At 40.7% G+C, this 23,692-nt stretch overlaps 2 protein-coding genes across 2 annotated transcripts; both read left to right on the top strand.

The window, feature by feature from the left end:
- The first annotated feature begins 19,648 nt into the window (after positions 1 to 19,648).
- Positions 19,649 to 20,164, top strand: LOC147481344 (uncharacterized). Its single transcript, XM_086578909.1, has one exon. The coding sequence runs from the start codon at positions 19,649 to 19,651 to the stop codon at positions 20,162 to 20,164; it is 516 nt and encodes a 171-aa protein (XP_086435035.1).
- A 735-nt stretch (positions 20,165 to 20,899) lies between these two features.
- Positions 20,900 to 23,377, top strand: LOC147481343 (uncharacterized). Its single transcript, XM_086578907.1, has 3 exons — positions 20,900 to 21,033; positions 21,448 to 22,469; positions 22,839 to 23,377. Exons 1-3 carry the CDS (start codon positions 20,900 to 20,902, stop codon positions 23,375 to 23,377), a joined length of 1,695 nt encoding a protein of 564 aa, XP_086435033.1.
- Positions 23,378 to 23,692: the final 315 nt, after the last annotated feature.

The following is a 23,692-nucleotide window of genomic DNA, read 5'->3' as shown; positions in this document are numbered from 1 at the left end:
CACCCTACACCGAAATCCTCGTATTTATAAGGATTGTGTCCAACGAGTTTGGAGGTTGCCTGAGGATAGGGTAGAGGATGAGGAGGATGATGGAAATGAGAATGACTCGGAGGATGAGGAGGACTTGATTTGTTTTGATGCTGATGCCTTGGAGAGGTGTTGGTCAGATGCAGAACGCATGGCTGTGATTCATTGTGGCATGCGTTCACTCAATACTATCTGCGAAGACCTCCGGACTCGACAGGCTACTATCCACCATAACTTTGAGATCCGTACCCAGCGAGAGGATGAGCGGTAGGAACAGATGAGGGTTGAGCTAAAAGCTCAGCGCCAGTTCAGGGCCGATATGCTTCCACACTTCCCACCTCACGGGGATTCTCCTTCTGAGGATACATCATCGAGGCATGAGCGTCGTCGCCGAAAGACGAATGCTGCTGGCCCATCGGGAGCTCAGGAGCCATCTCCCCGAAATGCGGTGCCCTCCGCTACCAGTACCGATGTGTTTAGGGATAGTATAGCTTGATGATTTTTATTTGCAGTTTTATTATTGTTAGTTATTTTAATGTAAGTTTTAATTCCGTAATTTGAATTTTGTAGTGAAATGTACTTTGAATGAAAAATTTAATATAATGCGGTTATTTTCATTGTGCGTGGTTGTTTAATATTGATCCCACCTTCCCAAATTGTTTGGGGGTGGTGTTATCTATTCCAGCATGATTTTTATATGACCCTCGTTTTTAGAAGTTATTTCGGAGTAAGGGTGAGAATATGGCCGATTAGGCATATCTATGAATAAATATCATAGTAGGATGAAATCTCAATAAAATAGGTAGGTTCTATCCTAAATTCAACCTAAAAGATACTAGGGTTGTTTAAGAATCAAGAATATGAGTTGTTTTCGTTTTCGGGTTTGGAAATTTTAGTATTTCCGGAAATTGCCGTAAAAACTTATTGGCAACTTCCCGATCCGTTTTAGCAACTTAAAACCTATATAAACTTCATTCATTCTACACTCACAACCCACACTACACCTAAATTCCATCACTCACCTTTCACTCCCACGTTTCCCACGTTTCGTCTCATTTTTCAACCATCAGCACCTCGGAGCGCACTCGCGCCCTACTCATTTTTCTGAAATTTTGCACTGAGCACACCTGCGTCCAAGGTGAGTCGATTTCGACTACCAAACACTTGGAACTCAAAATCATCGAGCGCGCTCGCTACGACCTCTGTAAACACAAAAATTTCCAGTTTTCTGCGGGTTGTTCCCGGATCATTTGTAGCTGTTCCAGAGCATCGTTTTGAGATGACATCTCCTACAATAATACCGAACAGTCTTTCAAAGATTTGTTCCAAAGCACTACTTACGGTGCTTGGTTTCGCGAGGCGATCACATACGTAGGGTTGGGAACCGCTTATGGTAAGACCTACTGAACTTTATTCTCCAACACTAGCATCTTATTTTTACCATAACTACATTTTCTTTGAGAGACCAGATGGAGAACAAGTGTTCTCCATCAACATTGATGATGAACCAATGGAAATTACCAGGTTCTTGCTAGCATTTGTCCTTGGACTTGCTATGCCCGCTGAAATACAAGACCCATGGTGCTATTGGGTAGATAATATGTATGTCTACACTTATGAGTTTTGCATGAGTCGATGGGGCGTGCATTTTCCGTATCGAGGACTAAGGGGACTATAACGTCGCTTTTGGTAGCCCGTCCATGAACATAGGAACCGGCTATGTTTTGGATCATGCTAAACATTTTAGGGAATGACGTTTTCTTACGTGAATGATGCCACTTGCGTCTTCCTTGCTTTAGCCACGGGACGTATGTGCCATGACCTTCCCGAACCTTGATGTCTAGTTTAGCTCGAGCCCATAGCATGAGGCATAAGTACCTTCTTATGCCCGCTCTAATTCCGTATTATACTATGTTTCTTTCCTGTTTTTGTACACGCTTTCACGGATTGGATTACGGTCGACCGCGTGCGACCACCAATAGTATTATTCGATCTTTCCGCGTAATGACTTGGCAAGGGTGGAGGATACAACCTCCTCGGGTTTCACCCCTACACCCCGTCAGACCAAGTGGCATTTAATAGGTTAGCAATAATAGATGATAAATGGCGGGAAGCCTGGCAAATTATCATGGCATGGCAGGACGCGAAGGAACCTCACTTCTTTATAGAAGAAGAGGAGGATGATGATGATGAATAAAGCGGGAGATAAGGTAAGTTTTCATTCTAGTTAGTGTCTGCTTATGTCCCAAGCAATTTGATTCTTGTTAACCCCATAATGGGAGGAACTCTTATAGAGTTGCGTCAGTTTTTATATTAGTATGTTTTAACCTTGTTTTGTAAATGTTCCAGAATTTCACGTGTTTCCATGGTATTTTTCTACCCTCTTTATTTAAATGCTTTGAGGACAAAGCATGCTTCTTGTTTGGGGGGGGGGGGAGGCATAGAAACACGTGTAATTAAGGCATTTGTTAGGATAGAAATATGTATAATATGCATTTGTTTTCTAGTTAATATTTCAAAAATTCAAAAATATAAATAAATAAGTTATGCTATACATTTAGGAATATTGGTATTGTTTTCTTTCTCTATGCTTTTAATAATCTAGAAGTCTCACGTAGCTTTTGCATTAGAATAATTTTTAGAAACTTAGGTTAATATGTAGGTAATAATCTTTGGATCTATCTATAAATATATTACATGAGTATCTATGATTGTTAGCAGTAAGTTTCAGAAATCTAGGCTAGAGTACTTATTCTACAAATCCTGTAAGAATATAGCCTAAAGCCTTATATGAGTGGAACATTTGAGAAATGACACAAGGGAGAAGTAAAATCCGGATAGAGAAATCACACGTCCACTTGCTTGATCACTATGCCATATCCTAAGCGAGAATTTAGGCCTTCTTTGGATCGATATAGCCAGAAATTCAAACCTATGAATTATTTTCCGCTAGTCGCCCCTCTGAGCCTTTCTTTAATTAGCCTTTCATAAACCACAAATCCTTTACCCTATTACAAAACAAAACAAAATAAAAAAAAAAAAAAAATCAACCTATCCAATTTAGATAAGTCTAAGAATAGAATGAGGAAGAAAGAAGAAGAGAAAAAACCCAGGTAAAAACAAAAAGTTAGTTAATTGCTTCAAAAAATAAAGAAAAGAAGTTTCCATCCAAAGAAAAGAAAAATAAAAATAGAAATAAAATAAAAACTCCAAAAAAAAAAAAGAATAAAAGGAGTCAAAAGCCAAAGAAAAAGAAAAAAAATATATGGCTAAGGATGGAAACAAAGTGTAGAAGCAAAAGTAAATAACAAGGTCTTCTCTAGTTACATAATATGAAGACTCTATTATCTCAGACTTGCCCTTTTTGAATATCCATTTCCTTCCTTCTTAAACCATCTCCTAATCCCCGCAACACCTAATAAAGACCTCTAGCTCAATTAGAAATAGGTTAGTGTGATAGTAAGTGACCGATGTGTTTGATCGACTCCGGCTTCCTTGTTTGTCATTGAGATTGTAAGGTAAAGTGTGCTCACCGCATTAATCGGAGTAAATAAACTTGAGTGGAAAAATCGTGTTGTATCTTGACTATTATTGTGAGAACCTACTTAAGGACGCTTATTCCGAAGTTTCGAAAAAACGAACCTGCTAGGCATTTCATAGTATTACTCATTGTATATATATTTATTGTAGATGATTGATTATTATGCATATATTAGCTTAGGTTTCGACTTGATTACTCTATATTCATTGCTAGTGAGAGGTATAGTTAATTTAGAGCATGAATAAGGAAACAATAGTTTTATTTCTTAGTTGTTGTAGTATAGATGAAGTTTGTGAGTACCTTCACTGGAAAACTCTCACGAGGCTATAACTCGTCCACTAGGAAATTCCTAGTGGTTTAAGGCCTTGTTGCATATGGTCAATGCAATCGCACTCAGCGAAACGAGAGTAGATAGAACTCCATTTTTGGTCAATTATTCTAATTTCTCATATTTGCTTGAGGACAAGCAAAATGCTGTTTGGGGGTGATTTGATAAGAGCCAAAAACTGTAGTTTTAACCCCTTAACCATCATACTTTTAGACCAATTATGTGAGTAATAATTAAGAGTTAATACTGATTACGTGTTTTTATGCATTTCAGGCTTCAAAGTCTATGATGTGTAGAAATGTGCCACTTTAGCGAGATAAAGGAGCAAATGTCGGTTGCTAAGGAGTTCCATAATTAAAGGCCAAGATTCAAGAAGACAAAGCCTTTGTCAAGCCCGGTCAAAAGTTGAAAAGTCGACGCCTGGGCGTAAACAAAGACAAAAGTCGTGAGAACTTCCGGGCGGCGTGATCTTTGGACTCAGACCTCGGAATTGGGCCTACCTTATGTCAAAACGGCCGGATCGGAAAGAGCTCTCCAATGGTCTAAGCTTTGACCCAATCAGAGGAGTAGAAGTGGACGAAAAGTTTGTCAAAGCCAACTGCAGCTGAAGAGGCCTTTCTGGACTGAAAGAATTGGGTTTTGGGCCTGATTCTCTGGCCCAAAACATGGCTCCAAGCCCATGCACGATTTTTGGATCTGAAATATATAAAAACAAAAGCTTAGCTCTTTGTTAATGGTAGATAGTTAGACCTAGATTAAGGATTGGATTAGTTAGCCTCCATTAATTAGTTTTAGAACTTAGTTTTAGAATTTCAATTAGTTAATTAATTAGTTTTTCATATCTTGTTTTAGATCTAGTTTCATGTTTAATTAATTACTTTAGAACAAAGTAGATTATTAATTTAGTATTTGAATCATTGTTTTATTATTCATTAGATTAATAAAATAGTGTTCTTGGTAATTGTTTCGGCAATAAACTGCTTCAACATAACGAGAGCAATGGTGACGAACACACTAAGAAACAGAGGATTTTGATGTTGGGGGAGATGAAACTGAACCAAATAATGGCTGCCTACGTACCCAAGATCTATTCTCTAGGGATCAAGTTTCCACGTAGTTCCTTATGAAAAATAGTTTGGTATTTATAGAGGTAGAGTAGAGAGTCCTTGTAGCTCAAGTAATCTTGTTGCTTGAGTAATTGTGATAGAATATAACTGTCAACTGATAATTATCTTTTTGATAAGAAATGAATCTGGACATAAATCAATGTATATTAGTGGCAAGCCATGTGGCTAAGGTTCAGCCTTAGACACATGAGTTAATGGGCCTGTACATTGATCCATGATATTGTGAATTGGGTTTTAGCCCTGTTGATTAAATAAATAAAATAGAGACCCCTACTAATGGACGTTTGCCACGTAGGTGGGGGTCGAAACACCGCCCCCTCTATATCATGCGAACAAAGTTCACATGGCAAAGAAAAGAAGAAAAATCAAGAAAAACTTGGAATAAGAAAAGAGTAAGCGGAATGTATAACAAAGTGTCGTGTGAACGTAAACGATAGGAAAATGGACATTCGGAAAAAATTCGTGAATTATCGGAAACGAAATAATGTCAAATAAATGTAGACGGGACGCAATGACGTAGTTAAAGAAAAGATGGCCGAAAATGTACAGAAAAAATAAAAAATGCACATAAATAAAATTGCAAAAGAAATTGATTGGCTAAAAATCATCAACGCTGGCCACGGATAACGCGAAATCTGAATTTGACGAAGTGTGCCAACGGAATAGCGATATTTGGATTATACCGTTGAAAATTAAACGTAGGGGCAATATAGTAATAATAATAATAAAAGGAAGTTAAACAGTAATTGGACTCAAAGTGCTCGGATGAGATAAGAATTGAGAGTAGAGATGAAGTCAGAGTTGGAGAAGAATTCCACCAGCACTGGAAAACCCGCGCGTAATCCTATATAAGTGCTGGGGCCGCATATCCCACTCCATAAAAAACACTTTACACAGACGTAAGGAAGAGAAGTTTAGATGAAGAAAAGTTACGGGTTTTGAAGAAAAGGTTAGTATGGTGTTTGTTTAGTTAGGATAACTAAAAAATCAAAATGTTAGAATATATTGACATCAATGTCAAGCTCAAACCCGGCTTTACCATATTCGGGCCGTGATGTATCACTTTGTACTGTACTCTAACTTTATCCATAAGGTCCTGATTATTTTCTTAATTGATGAAGATAAAATTTTAATGGATGGATGTTTGGTCGTCCTTGAATTGCTGAATGCCCAGAAGATGAGTGTCACCCAAGAATAAGCTGGTCCCATTGGGAAGGGCAGTCACGTGTGAATTATTATCATATAAAATTATGAGATTTTGGTACTATTAATTACACCGGATCTTGTGAACCCGATTTTTGAGCTAGCTGACTCGGTTTTTGACCCATCTGACCCGTTTTTCTTGTTTTTCAGTAGTAACTACCGCTACTATCTGGGGCTAAAAAATACCGAGAAAAAAAACTCAATGACGATCGCAGACTTGGTAAGGTGGAAAGAAGGTGACAGATACAACGACTACCTGGAACCGCGTCAATGGTCGCTTAAGGAAATTAAAAAAAAAAAAATAAAAAATACTAGGACTCGAGAAATTTGAAATGGAGGAAGTGTACGAATTTGAAACGAAAATCGAAGAAGATGAAGTAATAACGGCTTACTCACAATTAAGTTGCGGGAGTAAAATTTAATCAAAGAAATTGAGCAATTATTTAGTTACTTTGAGCTGCCGAAGAAGACGGAGAAAAGTTCGGAGAATATGACAAAGCGGTGGCAAAAAAAATTCGACAAAGATGAAACAGTATGCCAAGATTTTATTTTTTCCAGTTTAGCTTCAAATTTTGGTTAAGTCCGAAAGACTAACGAAAAAATTTTGTATTTATACGCAGTTGAAACGGGCGAATTACGAGCAAAAGATATTGACGAAAAGTTTCGAACGGAAAGATCACAATGCCGTAGAAAAATAATAATAAAGAAGTTTGAATAAAGTTTTCGCTTTAGAAAGTTAACGTAATGCTTAATTTTGCCGCACGGAGAAACAATGTTATAATGAGCCTCGGAAAGTTTCGCTCGTAAAGTTCGGGCTTAATGCCTTAGAAAAAAATAATGAAGTCAAAAAATTTCAGTCGGTAAATTTCTCGTAGAAAGATCGGCAGAATGCCTTAGAAAAAATAATGATAATGACGAAAATTTTCGCTCGGAAAATTTTTAAGAGAAAGATCGGCACAATGCCATAGAAAAAAATAATGAAGCTGACGAAAATTTTCGCCGGAAAATTTTTTCAGAGAAAGATCGACACAATGCCATAGAAAAAAAATAATAATAATGACATTGACGAAAATTTTCGTTCGGAAAATTTTTCGTAGAAAGATCGACACAGTGCCTTAGAAAAATTAATGAAGCTGACGAAAAATTTTCGCTCGGAAAATTTTTCAGAGAAAGATTGGCACAATGCCATAGAAAAAAAAAATAATAATGACATTGACGAAATTTTTCGCTCGGAAAATTTTTCGTAAAAAGATCGGCACAATGCCTTAGAAAAAATAATGACGCTGACGAAAATTTTTGTTCAGAGAATTTTTCGTCGAAAGATCGGCACAATGCCTTAGAAAAAATAATGAAGTTGACGAAAAATTTTCGCCGGAAAATTTTTCATAGAAAGATCGGCACAATGCCTTAAAAAATAATGATCATGGAAAATAGTTAACCGAAAGCACTAAAAGCTTAAATGCAGATTTCAATAAGAAAATGAAGATTTAATCGAACAACCGTAAGACAATTGATGAGACAATTGACAATTGATTAGGTAATTGTGTGAATGTAATACTATAGAGCTAAAACTTCTTTTGATGAAAAATAAAAATAAATATGGGTTTATTATTTAATATTGTTGTTGTGTCAGATAACATACCTGCGGAAAACTGACAATGTTGTAGATTTATGCAGTTGAAATGAAATAGAACGAGACGCCCCCACGTAGAGAAAAACGCCCCCAATGCATACTTAACTCGGCAAAATTAGACTAAGCGAGTGTAAAAACGTTAGAACTTCGATTGTCAAAACGAAACGCGGTGACTTAGTCGGATATTGTCGTAGTGATAGTAACGGACTAAGCGAGCGTAAAAGCGTTCAAACTTAGATTGGTGAAGTTAAACGTAGTAACTTCGCCAGATTTTGTTGTAGCGATAGTAATGACTAAGCGAGCTTAAAAAGCGTTCAAACTTAAACTGACGAAGCTAAATGTGGTAACTTCGTCAGATTTTTTCGTAATGATAGTAATGAACTAAGCGAGCATAAAAAGCGTTCAAACTTAAACTGACAAAGTTAAATGCGATAACTTCGTCAGATTTTTTCGTAATGATAGTAATGAACTAAGCGAGAGTAAAAACGTTCAAACTTAGACTGACAAAGCTAAATGTGGTAACTTCGTCAGATTTTTTCGTAATGATAGTAATGAATTAAGCGAGTGTAAAAACTTTCAAACTTAGACTAACGAAAAGATGACTGCAAAAGTGATGTGTCAAGCCCTTCGCTTCTAACGGCGGCGGAGAGATAAGCCAATGAATCTGCATGACGTAAGTCATTTCGGGGTCTTTGAGTGATAGAGATGCTAACAAATTGTTGAGCAAGACTATGTATCAAACTAAGATAAGCCGCTATATGCTCATCTCTTGCTTCAAAAGACCCACCAAACTTGATTTGCAACAAGGCGCGAAATCCGGTATAACCGAGCTTTCGCCCCGATGTCAAAGCTGTTCTCAAGGCACAAATGGCAGCCTCATACTCGGCTTCGTTATTTGAAGCGACGAAGCCAAGTCGCACATATTTCCCAATCTTTTCTCCGCCGGGTTTAACAAAAAATGCATCCAATTCCGCACCAGTTTACTATGGGAGCCATCCGATTAAACAATCCATAGGTCAATGGGATTAGGAATTGCGTTTTCATGTTGGTCTTCGCCGCCCCGCTTATTGGCGGCAAAATGTCTTCCATAGATTCTTCTTGGCGCAAGACATCGTTAATAGGAGAATCATCAATCGGAAAATCAGCTATCAAAGACGCTAGAGCATGTCCTTTTTCAAGAGTAACGACTTTCAAAGACAATGCTATATGCACTAAGATAACTTTCCCATTCGAAAGATGATCACCAAAGATGCTTCGATTTAACGACTATATCATCGATATAAGCTTCCATTATTTTTCCCAAAGCAGATCGGAAAAATTGTATTGACAAGCTTTTGGTAGGTTGCACCGGCATTTTTCGGACCAAAAGGCATAACAATTAGCGCGAAAAATGCCTTGGTCGGTCATGAAGGTGGTGAACTCTTGGTCATCCACATTCAAAGATATCCGGTAGTACCATGAAGAAGCATCCATGAAAGAGAGGCGTTGGAAGCCCGGCGGCGCTTCACCGATTCGAAATTCGTGGCAATGGATACGGATGAATCGGACAAGCTTCGTTAAGGTTCGTTAAGGTTCGATGAACTTTACGATGAGTGGGAAGTTACATCAAAGGGACTTCGTGGTAAGTGGGGTGAAATCCATTTTATCCGTAAAGATTTAAACAGACAGACGCCCCGGGTCGAGCCTATGTGGAAGATGACACTGTTATTACCTCTTACAAGAGTTAGAGATTTTAAAAGCCGTACACACTTTCGGCCCGACCGAGATTGACTTTTCTTTGTGTGTAACCAACCTATCTAGGTCGGTAGTTTGTCCGGGATTGTGGTCTTCCTCTAGTTATTCGTGACACCTTCCATCCCCACTGGCCTCGGACCTGCGGGATGGCGCTTTTCTCTAATATGTGAGGTCGGCCTTCCCCGCCGTCACCCAAATCTATGATGAAGGTTTTCCTTATACTTTCTTCCGGGCGACTTTTTTTTCCCCGGACGACAGACTTCGCCTAGGATGACGATTTTCCGCGAATCTGCGAGGTCGGCCTTCCCCGTCGTCGGTCCACCTGGGATGAAGGTTTTCCTTATACTTTCTTCCGTGGCGCTTTTTTTCCCGTCCGACGGACTGCCTAGGATGGCGATTTTCCTCAAATCTGCGAGGTGAGCCTTCCCTGTCAGGTCGGTCCAATCTGGGATGAAGTTTTTCCTTATACTTTCTTCCGTGACACCTTTTTTCCCTGTCTGGACGGACCTGTCTAGGATGGCGATTTTCCGCAAATCTGCGAGATCGGCCTTCCCCGCCGTCGGTCGATCACCGATGAAGGTTTTCCTTATACTTTCTTCCGTGATGCCGTCTTTCCCTGTCTGGTCGAACCTGTCTAGGATGGCGATTTTCCTCAAATATGCGAGGTCGGCCTTCCCTGTCAGGTCGGTCCAGTCTGGGATTAAGGTTTTCCTTATATTTTCTTCCGTGACGCTTTCTTTCGGAGGCATTTGTATCGCCGTTTGCGGTAGCGACGGCGGCGGTGCTGCTGCCTTTCGGAATCTAGTAACAAAAGTACGTAACTTTTAGTCACGTTGTTGCTTGATGTTTAGAAGTGAGTCGACATCCTTTGGCGTCTTGCAATTGTGACGGAAACGATTAACAAACTGATTTTCTAGTTCATTGAATTGGTGAATTGATCTTGAAGGCAACTCATTAAACCAGAGTAATGCTTCTCCCTTTAGAGTTGATGGAAATAGCTTACATATGAGGGGATCATCTCCACCCCATAACACCAACTTATTTTTGAACGATAGAACATGCAAGCCGGATCTCCTTTCACTCATCATAAAGTTCAAAATCTAGTTGTTTGAAGTCGGGATGGTGGTAAGCTTCTTGAATGTCGAAATTAAAACTTATCAAGTATGCCATCATTGATCGCCAAGTTTTTCATTTTACATCCCTTGACTCTCTATCGTTAAGTTCTTTTGCAATCAACTCTTTCAACCGTTGTTCTATTAGAGTTAAAGTATTGATCGAACAACCGACGCCGGTCGTGCCCCATGTGGAGAAGGATACCTTCCATTATCTCTTATTGGAGTTAGAGATCTTTGGCGTACGCACGATCAGCTCCGACCGGGTGATTGCCTTTGTCTATCCCCTCGTAACCAGCCTGTCTAGGCGGTAGTCACCCTTGGCGGGTGGTCGGTATAATTATACCACTTCTCCATGTTTTTGTTGCTCTTGTGCGGATGCCCGCCTTCCCATCATGTCGGACATATCTCGGATGGCGGTCTTCCCCGAAATTGCTTCTCGAGGTAAATCTTCCATTTGAGATCGGACATGTCTAGGATAGTAGTTATCCCCGCCAATCTGATTCTCCCATAAGTACGGGTAATAGGGTCATTACTCTTAGAGTGTGCACCGTCATGACTCGTCGTAACTCACGCCAACCGTATTAGGAGTGGCGGTAGCGGAGGCGGTGGTGGTGGCGGTGGCGCTGCTACGGTTGGATGTTAAGAATTGATCTTACCACTAGGAGCAACTTGATTGTTCAACGGTTCTTGCATTGGCCGATTTGAATTTCGAGGGTTGCGAGTATTATTAGCAGGAGGAATATGTCGACTATTTGGTCTGCTTCTTGTGCTTACCATCTTGATTGTTTAATGTGATAATGAATTCTAAAATCCCCACAGACGGCGCCAATTATGTTTCGGCAATAAACTGCTTCAACACAACGAGAGCAATGGTGACGAACGCACTAAGAAGCAGAGGATTTTGATGTTGGGGGAGATGAAACTGAACCAAATAATGGCTGCCTACGTACCCAAGATCTATTCTCTAGGGATCAAGTTTCCACGTAGTTCCTTATGAAAAATAGTTTGGTATTTATAGAGGTAGAGTAGAGAGTCCTTGTAGCTCAAGTAATCTTGTTGCTTGAGTAATTGTGATAGAATATAACTGTCAACTGATAATTATCTTTTTGATAAGAAATGAATCTGACATAAATCAATGTATATTAGTGGCAAGCCATGTGGCTAAGGTTCAGCCTTTAGACACATGAGTTAATGGGCCTGTACATTGATCCATGATATTGCGAATTGGGTTTTAGCCCTGTTGATTAAATAAATAAAATAGAGACCCCTACTAATGGACGTTTGCCACGTAGGTGGGGGTCGAAACAGTAATCTAGTTTCATTTTCCATTTACTTATTTAGTTCAATTCTTAGATTTACTTATTTGTCATTATTAGTTTAATTCAATTATTGCATGAGTAGTTTTGAATTGAGTTTAAACAAGTAAAGTTCAAATCTTTATATCATGTCTTGTTCGAATTTGATTGGGAATGATAGCGTGATGATTCTCGGCTAAACCTCCATTAGAGGAGGTTGAGAAGCATTGATGAAAGCTTGATTCCAATTATCGTAGAGTCGTCATAATTTCCTTTCCACTCTAGAAATGATTAGTTCACCATGAGAATGGGTGTAATCGTTCACATGCTAGTTATGAATTGGTAGAAATGCCATGTGTAATTAGGGATTAGGAATAACTGCATTGTTTCTCGCTTGGCGCTTCAATTCGGATTACGACGATTCGTCGTTAGTGGATTAAGTTGAGCTAAGGTGGCGGAATCAATCCCCCTCTAACTCCTTATCATAGAATCGACATAGTATTTCCATAGTTGTTTAAATAGTCGACTAGTTGCATCTTGTGGGTAGTTGCATCGTAGTCTAGTTATCATTTCGTAAATCTCTCATTAGACTTTAGTTAAGATTATTTATACGTAGAGAACATTACTTGGTGAAAGAACTAGGAGTGGAACGAATTTGTTACTCCACTCTATTTCGATAGAATTGAGAGTAGAAATCTTTGATAAATTAGGCATGTAATAAGTTTTAGTTTACTTACGTTTTGAGTTTTATCGTTCATTTCGTAAGTAAACTATTATTCTTTTTACGTTTATCAATGGAGGTCGAGAATTTTTGCTAGGATTGATGAATGATGAGTTAGTGTTTGTGTTTAGTTAAATGTTGGTGGGTTTTTAGGGGGAGTAAAAACCGAACGATTTAGAGTGGGGGCTGTGTGAAGCCGTCGGACGGTGGTGAATGGAGGTCGAGATCTATTGGGGAGTGATTTCGAAAGTTAATGAAATCGATTTTTGTGTTTGTTAAAGTTGTAGGGGTTTTGATTGGGATTATTTTCGGTTAGGTTTAGAGTGGTGGTGAGGGGAAATTCGTGGTGGCTGGTGGTGGAGGAGAGCTGCTGGTGAGGTGAGGAAGATGACCTCTCTGTTGGGGCTTGGGTTGAAATTTCTGTTTTGTTTGGTTGGGCCGAAATCTTTTTTTATTTATTTGGGCTAGTTTCTAATTTAGTTGTTTTGGGCCGGTTTCTAAATTTTTGGTTTGGGCTGGGTCCATATAACTTAAAATGGGTCAGGTTGTATAAATAGGTTGTTTAGACATTTGGGCATTGGTTTTGGGCCTTGGTTTTGGGTTTTGTTTTGGTTAGTTGGATTAAGACTATGGGTGGAAGTGTTTAGACATGGGTTTGGGTTAGGACCTGTTTGGATGACCACCGGTTTAGGACTGGTGACTGCTGGGCTTGACCTGTTGACCAGTCAACCTTTTGACTGTGACCGTTGACTGTTGATTGTTTATTATGTTACATTTTATATATTCAATTTTATGGACTAATCAAATGGTAGAATGTTGTGGAAGGCTGTATAAACTGGTTAGTCATTATCTAAGAAAGATTTGACGTTGATATTGTGCAATTTTTGACACGTGACGAGATTGAAATTTTAGGAGACATAATATTCCTAAAACGCTATAAAAATGTTATGCGATACGTTTGGAGCAATTGTGACATTATGTGGTATGTTGAACTTGTTATTCTGTTAAATGATATCATATTTTAGGATATCTATTAAATATGATATTTTTTGAGAAATAAATGTAAACGCTCCATCATTATATCTGTGAGATGCTACTATGATGTAGTATAATTTTTGTGGATATTTCTCAAGGGATTGTGGTTTAGTGCAATAATTTATTTGGCGCGTGAAAGAATGAAAGCCGTTATGAGATGTATTGAGATATTTCTTAATATTGTGGCTTAGTGCAATAATGTATTTGGCATGCACGTGATAAAGTGAAATGGTTATGAGATATAAAGGTATGATACCTGAATAAATTACGTAACGAATCCTAGAACCTAGCTACCACAACTCATGTGATTGGGCCATGTGTAGGGCGTATGTGATATGATTGGCCCTTGTATAAGGTGTATGTGATGTTGATTGACCCATGTGTAGGGCAATCGTAGCCGAATAGTGGCTTGATTATCTCGTTCGCAAAATTAGAACGAGACGCGCGATATTTTATGCCGAATAGTCGTAGTACCGACGTAATGACGTTCGTGTGGGGGTTACCTGGTATGCGATATCCCGCTTATGGTAACTATGCATGGAGTGGTTCATTACGTGAGGGGAGGCATGTGGATGCAATGTACATGTTCGTCGTAGGGGAGCGATTGCGGTAACCAGGGAAACTAGGTAAGACATAGAGACGACGTGATTATAGAGACATGTAAAGAAACTCTAAACAATAATTGTGATGATATATCAAAGTGTACGTTCAATCTATAATAAATGATTTATTGTAAGTTATGTTGCATTCACAATGGTTTTGCAGAAGGGTGGGTTGAATTGATTATTTATGCAGGTGTGACCCACTTTGTGATTAGGCTTACACCAATGTAAGTATATAGTAAGTTTTAATTTTGTTATTTTATTATTAGATGCAGTTGATTTAGTACGGTTAAAAACTAAGGTGCCTCAGTGGAGGAACTACCTGCCTTAATTATTGTAATTAAGAATGTTGTATTAGTCGTTGGAAGTTAAGGCGCCTCGGTGGAGGAACTAACTGCCTTGTTGCTTGTGTATATATATATATATATATGTATAAGTATATTTTGTATTTTATTAGGGCTACTCATACCAGCATTGTTTATAATGCTGACCCGATTCGCATATTTGCTTATCGGGTGTGTTCATAAAATGAACCCAATTGATAAGTCTTGACAGGATTAGTGTTGAAAAAGGTTGGTTGCTGCTTGTGGTTTGCGCTAGCGTCTCAATACAGGATACGTTTTGTTTTCCCTTGAGGTGCAATAGATTTTAATTGAGACAATGTTTTTTTTTTGTATTTTTAGTTGTAATTATAATTAAAGAGTTATTAAAAGGAAATTTGTAACTTAATCATTTTTGTGAATTTTTGTAATGAAGAAGACTTTTGTTTATTTGAAAATTTTTATGGGTTTTTGGAAGTTGAGAGTGCATCACACCTTGAAAATCGAATAGTCGGGAACAAATATTGTTTTTCCAATTTTGTCGAAATTCAGGGTGTGACAAAATCCATTTTCAAGCCTTTTCCTGTTTTCAACCAATTAAACATGGCTACAATTGTAACAACAAATGATGGAAAACAAAATTTTAGACATTTACATGTTATTTGATATATGGAGCCTCTCTTCCATGTCTAGCAGTTCTACAACCACGTCAAAAGCAGAACAAACATTTACTCGTTGAGAATAAACATATATCATCGAATTCCAAGATATTGAATTCCTAACCAATATCTCATCAAAAACCTGACGAGCACATTCAGTAGATTCCACGCAACAAACTCCATACATTCGTATCAATGCATTGCACACCACACTATCAAAAATGTACTTATTCTTTGAAACCAACCCATGAATCTGTGGCGTATTGATAAATGTACTTTTGCACGTGAAAAAAAAAATGATTCTCACACACAAACACCTCGCTCATGTGTACGTTGCAATTTATTTCAAGAAAAGGTTTCGTTCCAAACCAAAAGGCTAAAACTCTAGCTAATAACCAACTGGAAATTTCGCGTCAAGGGAATCATGTGAGCAGGATTTTTACTTTTGATTTAAACTACTTTCCTAAGAGACTTGATATGCATGTTACTAATAGCTAAAAATATAACTAATTACTTGATTTTACGGCAAAAGAGAGATATAGCTAGAAAGATAAGTGGAGAGTTAATCTACTCATGTTCCTATTCAAGAAATTTAATGGAGATTTACATGAAGTAGCAAAAAAAGAAGTAGAATTCTAATTTATACTTAGAAAAGAATTTTATTATCAGCTTAGATTTGAAAACATATTACAAGCTTAAGAAAAACATGGAAACTTTTTACTCCAGAACTAAACTAAGTAATGGAGCAAAAGTTGTTTTTAAAGCAAGAGATTGCTCTCAGTTTCTTTACATCCACGTGAATTTCTACCATCCAACTGCATCCTTAAATGAGAAACCTTGATTTTTCATGCCACCACATCATATCCTTTGCTAACCAAATAAGACTTTGGTTGCCAAAACTTAATCATTTTCCACCTAATCAAGCAAGACTTTGTGCCAAAGCTTAATTTGCATTCACATAATCATGAATTTCACGCTACCAATTCAAGACTTTGATGCCACCTCATCATGCCACCAATTAAGACTATTATGTACCTAATTAATCTTTTGCCACCTAATCCCATTTGATGACTTTGTGCCAAAGTTATGCACAAAAGTCTTTGATTCATTTCAATGCAACTTGACTTGTGCTGAAGTTTGACGTGTGAGCTTGATCACTAGATTTTGTAGGTCCGCATAGTGGGTCCCTTATACTTCGACCAATGGTGGGTCCAAAAGTTGACTTTTTACAAAGTCTCGCCTATATTAGAGTTCGTCGCACTGATCATTTTGATGGTTCACTTGCCACCATTGGAGTCCAAGTTCAGAAGATATGGGCTTCTGGAGTTTGATGCTTTTCGGCACGTTCATCCTGTTTTAACTTGAAATTGTCCTTTTTGCTTCCCTGGGTTTTAGTTGGGCTTCACGTGGGCTAAATTGGAAACTTCATGTAGACACCCTATCCCGTGCTTAAATACTGGCTTTTATCCTCATTTTCACGTTGATTGCTCAAACCTACAAAAGCTCAAAAATACAATTATTTCATGATTATTAAACATATAATTAACCAAAATGTTATGTCTCTACGGGGTTTTATATTACAGTTTTAGGTGTTTATCACGTACTTAACCTTTATAGGCCCAGAATGTTGCCAAGCTCGAAGCGTACTACAAAGTGTACAATGAGTAGGAAAAAATCCCTCGCATATCATTAAATGAAAAAGATAACAAGCCTCTTCAAACATTTATGTTGGGTATAACCCGAAATCAAACAATTCCAACTAAAAAAATTCTTTTGAGTTATTTTATCAAACACAGTTCGCGCTAAAACTATATCACCCCCTCGTATATAAATATTAATAACAATATTAACACAGTTCGCGCCAAAACCATACCCGATAGTTTCAAGGTGTAATCACTTCTTCATCTTTAACTTTTCAACACCCTTCATATTTCTTTGTGAGATTTTTAATGTTGCACTTGTTTTCTTCCGTTCTTGATGGTGAATTTGACATTTTGTTTGCATTTCTTGGTTTGATTTGTTGATTTTGTTGGATTTGTGAGATTTAGGGTTTGATTTGTTGTTTTAGTTTGGTTTTAACTTCTTTCCTTATGTCTGAGATTTAAAATTGGGTTTTTTTTTTCTCGGCGCTTGTGTTTTAAAGAATGAAGTTGTTTGTTTGTAAGTGTAAGGGTATACTTGAACTTTCCACATCCCTGTCCTTGTGGCTAATTATAAGAAAAAAGTTGGTTTTGTGAGTGATTATTTTGTCCATTTTGTCCTTGAGAGTCGCTCTCTGTTGTTTATTTTATTGTACATTTTTAGGATATATTGCTAGGATACCTATATATTAATATTAAAGCTCCCATAAGAGGTATTTTTCTAGCTCTCTTAAAATTCCACATCATCAATTTCTATTTGTAGCTACCCAATTTATGATGGCCGGTGGTCCGGCGGATGAGAAAGAGGACATACAGTGGGGTGAGAAGCATTCTACAAGGGCCGCGGACATAGGAGTCAAGTATGAAGGCTCAGAATTGAGAACCGACAGTGGAGAGCCGCGACTTGAAGGGATAGCTGACCTGGAGTTGTACCATCGGGACACGTGCTCAGCAGGAGCACGGGGAAAACCCTAGGGTCGTATGGGAACCCTCCACGCGGTAATCAATGGACCGAGAGATGGAGGGACAGGTGGAGGGCCTAAGAGAGAGATGAGGGATTATAAATAGAACAGGAGAGGAGAAGAGAAAGGGAGGTCACAACATTTGGCGTCGTCTATGGGGAACGAGAGTGAAAAATAGTAAGATGGCAACAAAAAGAAGAGTGGGTCGACCGAAAAAGACGACGGTCGCCGAGATGGATGTGGAGTCAGTAAGGAGTGAAGGGGAGGAGCAAGGTAGGGAAGAGACAGTAATGTCAGAGGCGGAGGAAACAAGGTTGTTGCATGAGGAGATAGCAAGGTTGAGAGAAGAAAATGAGGGGTTAAGGAGAGAGAAAGAGACAATAGAGGAGTCGAAAAGGGACGTGTCGGGAGCAGAAAGAGAGGAGGAAGGGGGAACAGATGTGGAAGAACAGACGGTGGTGGGGCTCACCAAAGAACAAGTCAGAGAAATGATCGCCAGCGATCTGAAAGCTAGTCTGGAACAGGCCAAGGGCATGGGAGGTGTGGCAAGTCAGGTGGTGGCAGGGTTGAACCGCAACCTACTGGCGGACGCGATCTGGAAGTCAGAGGTGTCGAAGAGGTTCAACTAGCCAAGGTTTGAGAGGTACAATGGGACTAGAGACCCCACTGACCACATTCATCACTTCTGACAGCAGATGCCATTGTGGCAGGAGCCACGGTATGACGGGCTGAGATGTATGATGTTCCCAGCAAGCTTAAAAGGGGGAGCATCTGACTGGCATTACAGATTACCTTCTAAGAGTATTAATAGCTTTTAGGAGTTGGAGCAGGCGTTCATTGACCATTTTATACACCAGAAGAAGCGTGTTGTTGACATCGCGGCCTTGTTCAACGTAAGGCAGAGGTCCGCTAAATCGGTAAGGAACTTCTTGTGTAGATTCAAGGCGGAGACCTTGAAAGTGGAGAATCTAGACGAAAGAACGGCGGTGATAGCTTTCGAGAGAGGATTACGCCCGGGAACGAGGGTACATGAGTCGGTAGCCAAGAATGAAATTGCAACATTACATGATCTATACCCGAGGGTGGAGAAGTACATCAGGTACGAAGACACCATGCAGAAGGAGGTGAGAAGGCCAGGGAAGGCGGTGTTATCGCTGGAAAAAGGCAAAGGGCGTCATTGATATGAGTCCTTGGACAAAGGGGGCAGCGGATACCGAGGATATTTGTCGCGGCCCGAGAGGAGCAGAGAAGAGGCTAGGAGGGAGAGTCGAGACAAAAAGACCTATCGTGAGGTAGAACAAGTGCCACTAAACAAGTCATTGAGCGAGATACTACTGTTGATTCAGAATTTGCAGGGGTATGAGGGTCCGTGAACCAAACCAGTGGAGGTACAAGGCAGACCCTATTGCGCCTATCATCAAATACACAACCATGAGACGGACGGCTGCTAAGCATTGAGATGGTTGATTTAGAGGATGATAGGGAAGGGGTTGTTGAAGGAGTTTATAACAGAAGAGGAAAAGGTATAGCAAGCACCGACACAGGGGAGGATATTGGGGACGATCAACGTGATCTTCAGTGGAGAGATATTGAGCCACAATGCACACCGAGACAGAATACGGTGGGCGGCAAGCATACAGCAGGTCCATGAATCAGCAGGACATTCGCGGGCGACCTCCTAGCCCGCAAATGGAAGGGGAAGCATAATGTTCACCGACGCGGACCTTCAGGCCATCGATTCCCCGCATGAGGATGTGTTGGTGATCACAGTGGCGATGGGAAATTACATGGTAAAGAGGGTGTTAGTGGACTGCGGCAGTGCAGTAGATTTACTGTTTAGAGGGACAATAGAGGAAATGAAGATAGAAAGGAAGCAGTTGAGACCCTCGCCGACGAATTTGTATGGGTTCAATGGAAGCATGACGGAACCTTTAGGGGAGCTTCTGCTCCCAGTGACTACGGGACCAGTTACAGTGTTCTCGAGGTTCAAGGTGGTGGATGCCGACTCACAATACAACGCCATCCTGGGAAGGAGGTGGATTCACGAGATGAAAGCAATCCCCTCTACATACTACCAAGTGATCCGATTCCCTACTCCTACCCGGGTATATGAGGTCCGTGGGGATCAGGTGATAGCTAAAAATAGTCACCAGAGTACAGTGAAGAGATTGATCTGCGGATCAAAGGAAGAGACTTCGCGTTCCAGGAAACGGCAGGCATAGCAATTACAGTGCACCGTCGGGGAGGGGTCGGCTGAGTTAACAGAGGGACCGAAGACCTTGGATGAGATAGAGGTAGTGAATTTGGGGGAAGGCAACGAGGAGAAGTTCACATCAGTAGGGTCCAGTTTGTCTGAGGAAAGGAAGGTTAAGTTAGTACAGTTTTTGTCTGCCAATAAAGATGTGTTTGCGTGGACAATTGAGGAGGTCACCGGATTAGACCCAGAATTCGCATGTCATAGGTTACATATGAGGGAAGACGCTAAGCCAATAAGACAGAAGATGCGAGGAATTAGACCAAAGTACGCCGAAGGAATTCGTGAGGAGGAGGTCGAGGGTGAAGGGGCAAGTATAATCTGAGAGGTGTCGCAATCGACCGGGTTGTCAAATGTGGTCGTGGTGCCTAAGAAGAATGGCAAGGTACGTATGTGTGTTGACTTCACTGACGTGAATTTAGAATGTCCTAAGGACAGCTACCCCATGCCGAGAGTAGACTAGCTGGTGGATAGAACTGCAGGGTTTAAAGTATTTTCCTTCATGGACGCATCAATGGGATATAACCAGGTCGCCATGTATGGGCCAGATCAGGAGAAGACAGCCTTCGTGGTGGAAGACGGTACATATTGCTATACTAGAATGCCGTTTGGATTGAAGAACACCGGGGCTACATTTCAGCGGCTAGGGGAGAAAATGTTTGAAAACAAGATCTGAAAGGGGATTGAGATTTACATAAATGACATGGTGGAGAAGAGCATGTCAGAGGAAGAACATTTAGAGGGTTTGAAAGAGATGTTCAATATACTGCGGTTGTACAATTTAAAGCTTAACCCAGAGAAGTGCACGTTCGACGTTACTACGGGGAAGTTTCTGGGGTACATAGTTACTTACCGGGGAATAGAGGCCAATCCCGAGCAGATAAGAGCCCTAGTGGAGATGTCGTCGCCTCAGGATGTCAAAGAGGTGTAGAGACTTGCAGGAAGGGTCGCGGCTTTGAATAGGTTCATCTCAAAGTCATCGGACAAGTGTAGGCTGTTGTATCGGTTGCTGAGAAACACTCTGGATTTCGAATGGACCGCGGAATGCGAGGAGGCGTTCAAGGAGTTGAAAAGTTATCTAGGTAAGGCCCCTCTGCTGTCGCGGCCGGAACAGGGAGAAAAATTATACTTGTATTTAGGGGTCACGAAGTATGCAATTAGCTAAGTACTAGTCAGAATTGTGGGTAAGTTAGAAAAGCCGGTGTACTTCTAAAGTAAAACATTGCTGGATGCCGAGACCTGATATAGCAGAGTCGAAAAATATGCCTTGGCATTGGTGTTCTCTGCCCTGAAGTTGAAACCATACTTTGAAGAACACTCTGTAGGGGTGGTGACAAATCTGCCTTTAAAGCAAGCATTGAAAGCAGAAAAATCTGGGAGGATGTTGAAATGGGCAGTAATGTTGAGTTCTTACGAGATACAATATCAGATCAGAACAGCGGAGAAGGCGCAGGCGATGGCAGAATTCTTAGCAGAGTTTCCAGCAGAGGATCCCACCTGGGGAGAAGAGATGATCATGGAGCCGGATAAGATCATTGAACAGGACTGGTTAGACCCCTGGGATCGGAGAAATGGGTGGAGAGTGTTCGCCGATAGGTCAGCCACAGACACTTGCAGTGGGATAGGAGTGGTGCTGGTCACGCTGGAGAACAACAGAATGGAGTTAACCATGAAGTTAAGGTTCGCGGCATCCAATAATGAAGCAGAGTATGAGACGGTAATAGCGGGTATGAGAATGGCAGAGGATGTGGGGATAAAAGAGCTGACAGTGTATTCGGACTCGAATTTGGTAGTGTGCCTGGCAAATGGGGGGTTTGCCGCGCGATGCCCGCGGATGGTAAAATATTTGAAAATGCTGCAAAAGAGGGCCGCCAGGTTTGCAAAGATCAAGTTCATACATCTGGGTCGCGGCAAGAACAGACATGTCGATGCCTTAGCATACGTGGCTGCCGCAATTCATAAGTCTGAAGAGAGAGTGATAAAAATAAAGCGACTGGAGAAACCTAGTACAGAGGAAGTGGTAGAGGAAGGGGGTGAGATATGTCAGGCCGAGGAGGAAGAGGGGGGTTGGATTAAGCCCATCAAGAGTTTTTTGTCTGGGGATGTGGTGAAAGATAAAAAGGAGAAAAAGAGATTGGAGCAGACTTCTCGGAGGTACGTAATGATAGAAGGGGAGTTGTATCGAAAGAATTTTAACGGGCCTTTGTTGAAGTGTCTCGAGCTGAAGTTAGCCCTAGAGGTGTTGGCGGAGTTACATGGGGGATACTGTGGAAGTCACTCAGCGGGCAGAACAACGGCACACAGATTGATAACGCAGGGCTACTTTTGGCCACACATGAAGAGGGATGTCGTGAACTACGCTAAGTGATGTGAAAAGTGTCAGAGATTTGCTCAGATGATCTTTGCACCAGTGGAACCACTACATAGTGTGTCTAGTCCGTGGCCTTTCGCAATGTGGGGAATGGATATAGTGGGTCCGCTGCCCATGGCTAGCGGCAAAAGGAGATTCATGTTGGCGGCCACAAACTATTTCACCAAGTGGATCGAGGCAGTGACCCTGCAACAAGTCAAGGAAGCACAAGTGATCAAGTTCTTATGGGAGAATATCATCTGTAGATTTGGGTTGCCATATATTATCATAGCGGATAATGGAACCCAGTTCACCGGATCCAAAGTCCAGGCATTCTTACAAGCATACAAGGTGAAGCAGGGGTTCTCAGCTCCATACAATCCAGAAGGCAACGGGCAAGCAGAATCTTCTAACAAGACCATTATGAACAATCTCAAAAGGAAGCTAGAGGATAAGAAAGGCATGTGGGCAGATGAACTGAGTCATGTTCTCTGGGCATACAGGACAACGCCTCGAACATCAACTGGGGAAACTCCTTTCTCTTTAGCTTACGGAGTCGAGGCCGTGATTCCCTCGGAAATGGTGGCAGCCACAACGCGGACAAGAGCGGTGGAAATGGGACTGAATGAGAGCGTACTGGCAGTGGATATGACTTTAGCAGAAGAGCGAAGGGACGCGATGCAAATCAGACTAGAGGAATATCACCGAGGCCTTCAGAGACGGTATAACAAGAGAGTCAAGCCGCGACAGTTCAGAGTAGGGGATTTTGTGCTGCGACGAGTGGCACACAGTACCAAGAGAGAGAACGACAGAAAGCTGGGACCGAACTAGGAGGGGCCCTATACAGTGGTCGACGTAGGAGGGGTTGGTACTTACAAGCTGTGAACAGCGGAGGGAAAAGTGCTAGCAAAACCATGGAATGTGAGAATGTTAAAAAAATTCTATGCTTGAATGTAATGAAAATCTAGAATGACACACTGGAGCTGTTTGTAAATATATAATACAATGGCACTTTTGGGGAGTAAATTTCGTCCTTATGCATAAATTTAGCAGTCAGGCTAAACACGGTTTGAGGGAAAGGGATGCCCAAGGACGAGAGGTCCACCTCAAATTAGAGCCGCGGATCAGGGAGAGCCATCCGCGGAA

This window comes from Coptis chinensis, chromosome 8 (genome assembly GCF_015680905.1).
Source record: "Coptis chinensis isolate HL-2020 chromosome 8, ASM1568090v1, whole genome shotgun sequence".
Classification (NCBI taxonomy): Eukaryota; Viridiplantae; Streptophyta; class Magnoliopsida; order Ranunculales; family Ranunculaceae; genus Coptis; species Coptis chinensis.
Note: the sequence above shows the minus strand (reverse complement) of the source record. Positions and strands in the feature narration are given on the sequence as shown.